Source organism: Phodopus roborovskii, unplaced genomic scaffold (genome assembly GCF_943737965.1).
Source record: "Phodopus roborovskii unplaced genomic scaffold, PHOROB, whole genome shotgun sequence".
Classification (NCBI taxonomy): Eukaryota; Metazoa; Chordata; class Mammalia; order Rodentia; family Cricetidae; genus Phodopus; species Phodopus roborovskii.
In genome coordinates, this window is record NW_026125546.1 from 2,540,118 (window position 1) to 2,550,701 (window position 10,584).

Consider the following 10,584-nt stretch of genomic DNA (forward strand, 5'->3'; position numbering starts at 1 on the left):
AGCAGTTCCTATCTCATCAACTGTACAGGAAGAATTTGTTTGTTTTTGTGAAACAGGGTTTCTCTGTAGCTTTGGAGCCTATTCTGGAACTTTCTCTGTAGACCATGCTGACCTCAAACTCACAGAGATCCGCCTGCCTGTGCCTCCGGAGAGCTAGGATTAAAGGTGTGCACCACCACCATCAGGCTACAAGGGACATTTTTTAAATCATTTTTTAAAATTTATTTTTTGTGTCTTTCACATCATTCCTCCTGATCCCACCTGCCTCCCCTTACCCACAACCAAAAATAAATAAATAAATAAATAAATAAATAAATAAATAAATAAATAAAGAGGAGAAAAATCTCATCATGGAAGCTGCACCGTGACACAGTGAGTCACACAGTAAACCCCTTTATCCATACATTTTCACACGCAGCCGCTCATCACAAAGAATCACTGGTCCTGTTTGAGGCCCCTGGTCTCTGCTTCGTCATCAATGCTGGCTCTCACTGGGGCTCTTCCTGGACATCCTGTTGCTGCCCTGTTTTGTGGAGATCTTGCAGCCCTGCATCCACAGGACTGACAACCCCCTCCACCCCATGCTCCAGCAGATCATAGATAGGGTGGATGTTGGGGTGACCAACATATAACCCTGGGCCTGGGTAGTTGAAAGGTAGGTTAGCCTGCCCCATGTCCCCTGTCTTTGCCACCAGCTCTATAACATTGCCCTGGCTAGTTCACCCTTGCAGTGGTGGGCAGAGGGTGGGGCCAGTTCTCTTCTGCTTTCTTTCGAGGCAGGGTTTCTCCGTATTGCTTTGGAAGTTGTCCTGGAAAACTCACTCTGTAGACCAGGCTGTCCTCGCACTCACAAAGATCCGCCTGCCTCTGCCTCCTGAGTGCCGAGATTAAAGTACTCAGAGTCATTTCTCCCACACCTGCACCTACAACCTACTACGTTGCCCAGACCCGATGTAAGGGCCACTCTCCTGAGTGCTGCCTCTGATGTGGAGCCAGGACAGCTCCCCTGCTCTTATGACCTCAGGGCCAGCTCTGGCATCTGCCTCGGGTGTTGATGGGGTGAGTGGCATCTCAACCCTGACCATGCTGCTACAAGACAGATGAGTAGAGGGGACAGTTCTCCCAGGCTCACAACTTCAGGGCTGGCTCACCCACACCTCTGCCAACAGGGTTAGCTCTATTGTGCTGCACACGAGGTGCAGGACCTGCTCTCCTGGGTGTTACAAGGGGAATTTAAATTGGAATATTTATGTACACTGAAGAAGAATAAATGTCATATAAATAGTATCACAGCCAAACTTTCAAGATCATCTTCTGAGCTTAGGATGAAGAATGTGCCTCAGTTTGGGTTTGCAAAGACTCATAATAATGGAAAGCCATTTACTTCCTGCTTAGATAAACTTGAAGTGCTTTCAGCTGTGCTGTGGCAGATTCATCTCATATAGAATAGGCTCGAGAGGACACTTGATGTGTGTTCCTAAATAGTGATGTTTAAGCTAAATGAATAAACACACTTTCATGTCTTAATTATAAAAACAAAATATGTGTAACTCTGTGATACACACTATCATTTGAAATAAAATGAAAATCTTATTAGGTTAGAATTAAGTGGAAAATGGTTTTTGCCTCTGGGGACATTTTTATACCGAATATTTATATAATTAACCTAATATTGAGCCCTTGAGGTTAGAGATGATCTCTAACTCCAGACATATTTTTTTTAGTAAAGGTAAGGGGGTGTTGCAATTAATTTATGCACATGAGGAATTTTTCCTTTTGTTTTTCCTATTGCTTCATCCCTTCTTTTCTCCTCATATTCCTCACACGATGAGTTCATTGTCAGTCCATATAGGCTTCTAAACACCTTGACTCAGGCTAAACATATAGCAAAAACTTTGATCCTAGGTGGGGAACTAAATGGTTTTGCTAACTCAGAAAAAGACATATCTCTGAATGTCATTTCTGACCAGGGCAGGTGACACAGCCCATTCACTTGCATTGCCAAAACCAATAATCAACCACTTGGGACATACTGAAAAGCCCCTTCTGTGCTTGCAGTCACTGCTTGTATCTTACATACCAATCCATGGGCTGTTTTCCATGCAGCCATCATACATATTTTGGAGCTATTGCTTTAATGACTTACTAGGTTATTAGACAATCATAGTGCTCTATTTCAAAGATAAAAGTAATGTTATTGATCTACTTTTACAGAACATGACTTAAACAGTCTCGTGTTTGAGATCTGTGGAATAAAACAACAACAACAACAAAAAGCCAAAAACAAAAACAAAAAGCCGTTGATTAGGCATGGTAGTGCATTCCTTTAATCCCAGCACTTGGGAGGCAGAGGCAGGTGGATCTCTGAGTTTGAGGCCAGCCTGATCTACAGGGTATGTTCCAGGACAGCCAGGGCTACACAGAGAAACCCTGTCTTGAAAGAACAAACCAAAATGACCTCAATGAAATACGATTAGTCATGGCATGACAGAGAAATTCCTTGCTAGCAGTTTCCATTGGACAAATAACGAAAAAGCAATGGGCGAAACACCGCAAATAAGCACATATCAGCCAGAAAACCTGACTTTTAAAGACAGATATGCCCCTGATATATATTCGAGACCAAGACAGATTTGCTTATATCAAGTGTGTACATGTAACGCCAGCATATATTATGCAGTCCTTTGCTTGAATTGTGTGCATCTGAATGCTATGTAAACACAAAATTTTAGATATTTTATGTGCATTAAAATGAGTCTCACACCCAAAGTAGGGGGCGCTTTATTCCCATTTAAAGAGATTTCCAGATAAGACAGAAAGGGAAAAAGAGTTAATGTTGTTATTGAATTTTTCTGACCTTTATTTATTATTAAGTTTACCTGAGCTTTATTCATTATGGGGAGTCGCTTTAGCTCAGCTGGTAGAATGGGCAAGCAGAAGCCCTGATTTAGATTACCAGCTCCACACCATCCTTCACTACATAGTAAGTTTGAAACCAGGCTGGGATATGTGATATCTAAATAAGTGAATAAATAAAATGGCACACCCTCACCCTCACTTTCCCTAAGGCATTTACTGTGCAGACTCAGAGTGACACACCATCCTCCTCCTCTCTAGAACAGTGAAAGACCAGAAGCCTGCCTGGCCCCTCATTTGGATGAAAGAGGGGGGTGTTTCCTCAGATTGTCTAGGAAAGAGGGTGGCTCTCAGTGTCTCCTAATCACCCCAGCTTTGAAGAACACTGTCAATATGATGTCAGCACATGAGAACTGAAAGATAGAGAGTTCCCCACTCCTTCCCATACAAAAAAAAAAAAAAAAAAAAGAGGTAATACCTTGGAAGAAAAGCATGAAAGGAGGAAAAGAAAGGAAAGAATGCAGTCTGGGAGCTGAGACAAAGCTCTACCACCAGGTAGTGGGCCTTTTAGGACCAGCCTGGCAAGACTTTGAGCTGGGGAAGTTTCCTGTCGGCATGCTGTTCCTGGAGGACACTGGGTGGCGCTCGTGGTAAAGGCTTGCACTTCTTTAGGGTCTCCCCCCCTCACCAACGCCACCACACCACCACATATCCTTTGCAAATTTCAGCTACCCAAAGATGAAATTACATGCTCATCGGGTTGCTAGAGGAGTTTGATGCCATGGGATTGTTTTTCCGAGGTCGGGTCAATTGGGATTTGAGAAGCCATAGTGTCCCATCACTGGCCTTAGGACAAAGCCTGAGGCCTTGGTGTCAGAACTACCTCCACAACACCAGCAACAATTATGACCCTGGCAGCGAGTATCCTTTGGCATATGAGTTCAAGCGCTGACCAGACGCGCATATGGGGCTGGCAGCTCACAGACCACAGAAGTGTATTAGTGAAATGAAATGGGACTATGTCTTGTGAGCAGACTTCAAGCTGTCTGTAGTGACCCTCTCTGGGCAACATTTAAGAAAAGGTGGTAACAGAATGGAGCTCAACTCAGAAAAGCAGTCAAGAAAGTTGATACTGGTGAATTTCAAAGAGGAGGCAAAATTTGGTGATTTCACCCTGAATTGGGCTTGACACAAGGGACTCACATCTACATAAAGGCCAGTGTTTCAGCACCTTGGGTTATACGTAATTAAGGACATTGCACCCTTTTCTCATTCTCCATTCTTTTTTTGACGTTCATAAAAACATGCATGTGATGAATATTTATCTCCACTGGAAAAAAAAAGGAGGTAGTAAGTAGTTTGTAGCAAGATCTAGAATTTATCTTACCACTATAAACTTGTCTTCAACTAGATCCTGAAGTATGTCTGTAGTTTCTGGTACCAGTCTTATGGGATGTTGCCTTCTTAGAAAGCTGTGAGAGCCCTGATAGACTCATCCTGTTGATGAAGACCATCCTGACCCTATTTCCCTCCTGGTTATTACATTTAAATACCGATTAAACAGAATTGAGGTCAGTGGAGGGACCACCCGCATCTCTGTACCATTTTTATTTACCTGTAAACACTTTGACCAGCCCAAGGCATTGATTTGGAGGAGAGATTTGTACAATTAGGCTTCATGTGTCTAAGGCAACTCCATGGGCTAGGTAAGCATCCCCATAGCAGGCCAAGATCACATCCAACAAGGTTGCCTCCTTGAAGATGCTCACAGCCTAAATCTAGAACCTGGACAATGGCATAAAAATCGATTGCAGGGGACCAGGACCAAGGGACAGTGTATATTTGTTGAGCACCCCCCCCATCTGTGTCAGGGACACCAAGGCTGCAAACTCAAGATGTAGGAAACGGGTGGCCCTGCTGAATGCTAGGTCCCTCTAACTCAGAGAAGCTGAAGTTGTCCAGCCAAGGAAAGGCACAGTAGCTGTGGTTTTAAGGGACCCAGGAGGGCATGGCTGCGAGTTGATGCATATGTTGCTGCTTCCAAATGGAACTCCAGAGAGGGACTGCCGTCCTTTCTCCAGTCTCTCACAGAGGTCAAAGGCCCAGCAGCTAATGTAGCATTAGACAAAACTCAGGCAGGCTTTCACTTCTTCCACTGGCAGAAGGATGTGTGAAGCCAGAAGACCCCACCCTGAACATTCAATGGCATTCCAGGTTCCTGGCCATGCACCCCCAAGAGAAAGACAAAAGGAAGCCCAAAACAGGATACAACACAAGGAGTTGCATTTTTGAGGGGAGTGGAAACAGGACATGAGTGAGGCTTGTGCTACATTCCCAAGCCCCCCTCACTCAGTCATAACTAGAGTAAAAGCACATGACAACGAAATAAACTTCTTTTTGGTGGCCTGTTCCAAATGTATGAGTCTTGAGCCCCGCCTCCTTTTATATATAAACTAAGATGTTCACTAGGCAAGAAATAAAGGGGAAATGTACAGGAACACAAACTAGGGAATTGGGCATGGAGGCAACAGAACCAGAGAGGGTCATCAGTGGACATAATACCAACTCGTAAGAGGAATTTGTTCCCTGTCTACTTTCTGGTCTTCGCATTTCCATTTGATCTGGAGACACTATAGGACACATACCTGAATCAATTCACTTTTGCAGTAATCTGGCCACTGAACTGAGACACACTCAGTTTTAGAAGCTTCCAAGTAGATGAGAATATTGAACAAAAACAGGGCTGCTCAGCTCTTCCGGAAGACAAGTTAGGAGAGGTGAGGCAAAGTCCAGTTATTCGAGAATAAGACCTTTCGAAGACTTTAGTTGCAGGAACTCTACCACTGACAGCTAAATGGACATATGTACTCTTGAACATCTCTACGGAGTCCTGAGAAATATTCTTCCTCAGAAGTGCTTGTTACACATCAATCTGTTTCCCAATTTGCAAATTTTCAACACAACTTAGTTACCACTTGCGTCCCAGCATCCCACTAAAGCAATACTCTCCTCCATTTATTCCCACCTTCATCTAACACTCCTGTTTCTCCTTGACACCCATTCCCACATCAGTGGTCAGTTGTACAGTCTCCTTTGGGGGAGGAGGAGAGGGCAGGTAGGTGTGGAGCAAGAAAAGAGCATCATGGGTCTCATCATCTAAACGTATTCTTTGAAACTGCAGTTGGAACACATTGTCTATTTAAAAAGCACAGAGTTGGGTCCTGGGGCGTCTTGGGTTGTCTGTGCTATTCACTGAAAACAGATCGACTGAGACCATCTCTCCCTCAACAGGCAACAACGTGTATAGCCCTAGCCCCCCCCCACCTCTCTCTCTCTCTCTCTCTCTCTCTCTCTCTCTCTCTCTCTCTCTCTCACACACACACACACACACACACACACACACACACACACACACACAACCCCCGTATCACCACCACCCCCCTTCTCTTTTTTTTTAAGCAATGCTTTGTTGTGCTAAAACTAGTTGGACGAGTTAGGGTGTTGCTCTGCTCCCGAGGCCCTGGCCAATGGAACCCGATCCACCCCGCTGTGCGTAAGCGCGCAATTAAGGATTTAACCAAGGCTGTGCTGCGCCTCAGCCAGCAGTCAGCCTGCGGGAGACAGAGCCTCCACGACTCCCAGCCGCCTCCTCCCAACCGCCGCCTCCTCCTCTTCCTCCTCCTCCTCCCTCGCTCCCACAGCCATGTCTGCTTAGACCAGAGCAGCTCCACAGCCAATTCAGGCAGCAGCAGCAGCCGCCGCAGCAGAAGGACAGCTGCCGCTCGGGAGCTATGACAGGAGTGTTTGACAGAAGAGTTCCCAGCATCCGATCCGGCGACTTCCAAGCTCCGTTCCCAACGTCTGCCGCCATGCACCATCCTTCTCAGGAATCTCCAACTTTGCCCGAGTCGTCGGCCACCGATTCTGACTACTACAGTCCCGCGGGGGCCGCCCCGCACGGCTACTGCTCTCCTACCTCTGCTTCCTACGGCAAAGCGCTTAACCCCTACCAGTACCAGTACCACGGCGTGAACGGCTCGGCAGCCGGCTATCCGGCCAAAGCTTACGCCGACTACAGCTACACCAGCCCCTATCACCAGTACGGTGGCGCCTACAACCGCGTTCCAAGTGCTACCAGCCAGCCAGGTAGGCGAGCGGGGGCGGGAGGCAGGTACCCAGGGCATCGTCACCCAGCGGGTGTGAAGTGGGGTGGTAGATGAGGGCTGTGCTGGCTGCAACACTAGAAGGCACGCTCCGCAGAAGGGAGTGGGAACCCAGAACTACAAACAGGAGAGCATTTCACCAGGCAATTTGGGGGTTTGCAGTGGAGGAACCTTGGGGAGGTTTAGTCCGGGTGTTTCCCCTCCCGCGCCCCTCGGTGGTCCCTCCTTAAACTGGATTCCTAACTTGCCTAGCCAGAAAGCCAGCTAAGCTGGAAAGAGGCTGGGGGGTGGGGTGGGGGGGTGGCTGGGAAATCAAGCAACCCCAGTGGTGTTTGCGTAATAAAAGGAAAGTTAGTTGGAATTGTGGGTGAGCGTGCTGAGTTGGTGAGATCTAGTCTGGATTAGCCTGCGAAGCGCCCCGAGGCCTCGCAGCGCGGGTGCCGGCAGCACACCGGGTGGCCTGAGGGCTGCAGCCTGACAGAGAAGAGCGAGCAGGGAACTTTGCGGTTTGTCCAAGGCATTTGCAAACACAAAAAAGCCATTTAAAATAGCGGAGGGTTGCTGAGAGGTCACGTTGTTGGAGGGATCTCCCCCCACCACCCCGACCCTCCTTAGGTGCCTAGAATTTGTCTACCTCCTCCTTCCTCACCAGCTCCTTCCCCCCCCCCCCCCGTCCACCTTGAAACTTCCTCAGAGAGTTACAGTGGGGTACTGAGGCAGTAAATGAGAGGTGTGAAGTCTCGGTGGAGAAGTTCAACTGGTCGATTTTGATCTCTCCTCACCAACACATTAATAAGCCTGCTAATATTAGCTTCTCCTACTCCAGCAGAGTGGAGACCACAGTCCTCACCCTCCACCCTTCCTCTGGCAGCAGTTTCACTCACATAAGCTCTCCCACTCCTTCTGGAGGGAGGGGGGGTGGATGGGGCCATGTGGCCGAGAGGCATGCTTGCAAATCACTAGTTCAGAGAACCCCTCAGCGCTGTGCATTCATTAACAGTGAGAATTCTTCCCGACGCTCTCCCCTTTACTACGAAAATATCTTCCCTACAGATTCCTTTTCAATGTATCTTATTGAGTCTATTCCTTTCGCTGTCTCTGTATTCGTGCATAAGGGGGGGGATTTTTTTTTTTTTTGCCAAGAACATATTAAGTCTATTTGTAAAAGAAACCAGACACATCTGTGCCCTCGCAGATCTGCTGTGAGATTATGGGGGCTGCATAATCGGCTCTCTGTCTGCCGCGGGCCGCGACCGACCGCTTGCCTCTGTAGTAAAGGAACATAGTTTGCTTGTCGGTCTTTGAACTTTGGAGACCTTGGCTAGCGTCTTCCCTGCCCAAGCGTCTAGCCTCTGCGGGCGCCCGAACAGACGCCAACAGAAGCGGGGTCATGGCCCAGGGCCTCCCACTTGACGCCCTGCTAAAGGAGTGCGTATTCTCATTCCAGGGAGCCCAGGGTGAATCGGGGGGGAGGGGGTTGTCTGACAGAAAGAAGCATGGTTAAAGGGTTCCATCCTTAAAACGAAGAAGCAGTTGATTGTATACAGAGAGGTGCCTCATAGCACGCAGTAGCCATTAACTGGGGACTCCCCGGTGTGATTTGGGGAAGAGATGAGTTTTACTGAGGTTTGGAAAGTCAAGGCAGTGAGTGATACTGGGAAAGAGAGCGAAGAGTACGTTCTTAAAAGCAAACAGAGCCTCAGTGAGTTGAGGACCGGTGCAAAAGGGGCATTGTCTGCCCAGGAGCTCTAACCTAGTCTGTTTTGATTATTTAGAGAAAGAAGTGGCGGAGCCAGAGGTGAGGATGGTGAATGGTAAACCAAAGAAAGTTCGTAAACCCAGGACTATTTATTCCAGCTTTCAGCTGGCCGCATTACAGAGAAGGTTTCAGAAGACTCAGTACCTCGCCCTGCCAGAACGCGCCGAGTTGGCTGCCTCTCTAGGACTGACGCAAACACAGGTAAATCCGGCCGCCGCCGGGTACCGGACCCGCCTGGCCGGCAAGCCGGGCTAGGCCTCGTGCTTCGGTCCCGACTGGCTGGAGCCGAGTCCCTAGAACTCTGCAGACACACATAGAAATGCACTAGCCCCTGCTTCCTTCCCTCCTTGAGCCAGGCCTGCTGTTAACGACACGTGGCGGTGGGCACGGTATTCGTCGTTTGTCCCAGAGTTGCCCCCTCTCTTTTAACCACCAAGGTCTGGACCAATGTTCCAGAGTGAAAACAAGGGAGAGGTTTTGTGAGGGGGGAACCTCTCTCGCACGCGCGCTTTCTAAAGAAATGTATGAGAATCTTCCAGGCGTACGGGCCTGGCGGTGGTCTCGGGCCATGCAAAGACGCGGATCTTAATGTCCGGGTCGTGTCCTATTCCTGAGGCAGCTGGAAGCAGCCTGAGGGTCGCGAGGTGGGGGGCGCTGTTGTACGGGGAAACCCTCCTGGATTGCCTGCCCCCCCCCTTTTCCCTCCCACTCCAACCGGCTGGGGCCTAGAATAAGGAATGTTCAAGTCGCCGCCCAGAGCTTCAGGCAGAGTCTGGCTTCCCAGTGCCGAGGGGAGTGAAGGAGTAGGGCAAGAGATTGGGAAATCGCTCTTTTCCCTCTGAGCTTTCAGTCTAGCCCACACCCCTTCCCTCCTGGGGCCCTAGCCTTCGAGTAGAAGAGAGTGGCTTTCCACGATGGACTGGTGCACAGGCCCACACGAGCCCTCAGGTCCAGAGAGAATAAAAGACAAAGCCTGTTGGGGTCGCATCCTAGCTTAAACCGGGTGCTGCCTGTGATGGTCAGGGCTCCCTCTGCAGCACCTTGGCGATAGGCCGACAGCTGCTGGGAGATACCGGGACCGGGTGGTCTAGGGACCCTAAAAACCCTGATTCACCTCCCAGGGGAAGGCGCGGGCAACCTCTGAGTGTCCCGGTAACTTGTGCCTTTGTTCCCCCACCCAGGTGAAAATCTGGTTTCAGAACAAAAGATCCAAGATCAAGAAGATCATGAAAAACGGGGAGATGCCCCCGGAGCACAGTCCCAGCTCCAGCGACCCTATGGCGTGTAACTCGCCACAGTCACCAGCGGTGTGGGAGCCCCAGGGCTCTTCCCGCTCTCTCAGCCACCACCCTCATGCCCACCCTCCGACCTCCAACCAGTCCCCCGCGTCCAGCTACCTGGAGAACTCGGCTTCCTGGTACCCAAGCACAGCCAGCTCAATCAATTCCCATCTGCCGCCGCCGGGCTCCTTGCAGCACCCGCTGGCCCTGGCCTCCGGGACGCTCTATTAAATGGGCTGCTGGCTCTCTGTCTTGCTCAGTTTTGGGACTACAGTGTTTTGCTGTTTTAGAAATCAGAAAGGAAGGAATTCATACGGGGATGTTTGGAAAATGGAAACAACAAAAAAGTCATGTGTAAAGCTTTTTTTTTTTTGCATGTAAGTTATTGCATTTCAAAGGACCCCTCCCCCTTTTTTACTGAAAAAAAAAACTTTTTTTTTTTTTTGCGCAACTGTGGACACTATCAATGGTGCCTTGAAATCTATGACCTCAACTTTTCAAAAGACTTTTTTCAATGTTATCTTAA

At 48.7% G+C, this 10,584-nt stretch overlaps 1 protein-coding gene across 1 annotated transcript; it reads left to right on the plus strand.

Moving 5' to 3' along the window:
- Window positions 1-6,444: 6,444 nt before the first annotated feature.
- On the plus strand, window positions 6,445-10,317 carry Dlx5 (distal-less homeobox 5). Its single transcript, XM_051177137.1, has 3 exons — window positions 6,445-7,002; window positions 8,795-8,979; window positions 9,960-10,317. The coding sequence occupies exons 1-3, from the start codon at window positions 6,648-6,650 to the stop codon at window positions 10,287-10,289; spliced, it is 870 nt and encodes a 289-aa protein (XP_051033094.1). The 5' UTR covers window positions 6,445-6,647; the 3' UTR covers window positions 10,290-10,317.
- Window positions 10,318-10,584: the final 267 nt, after the last annotated feature.

Excerpts from the sequence above, each read along its gene's own strand:
- Dlx5 (XM_051177137.1), top strand. The coding sequence starts at position 6,648 with ATGACAGGAGTGTTTGACAGAAGAGTTCCCAGCATCCGATCCGGCGAC. Across the intron at positions 7,003-8,794 it reads AAGTGCTACCAGCCAGCCAG|AGAAAGAAGTGGCGGAGCCA; the intron begins GTAGGCGAGCGG and ends TTGATTATTTAG. Across the intron at positions 8,980-9,959 it reads TAGGACTGACGCAAACACAG|GTGAAAATCTGGTTTCAGAA; the intron begins GTAAATCCGGCC and ends TCCCCCACCCAG.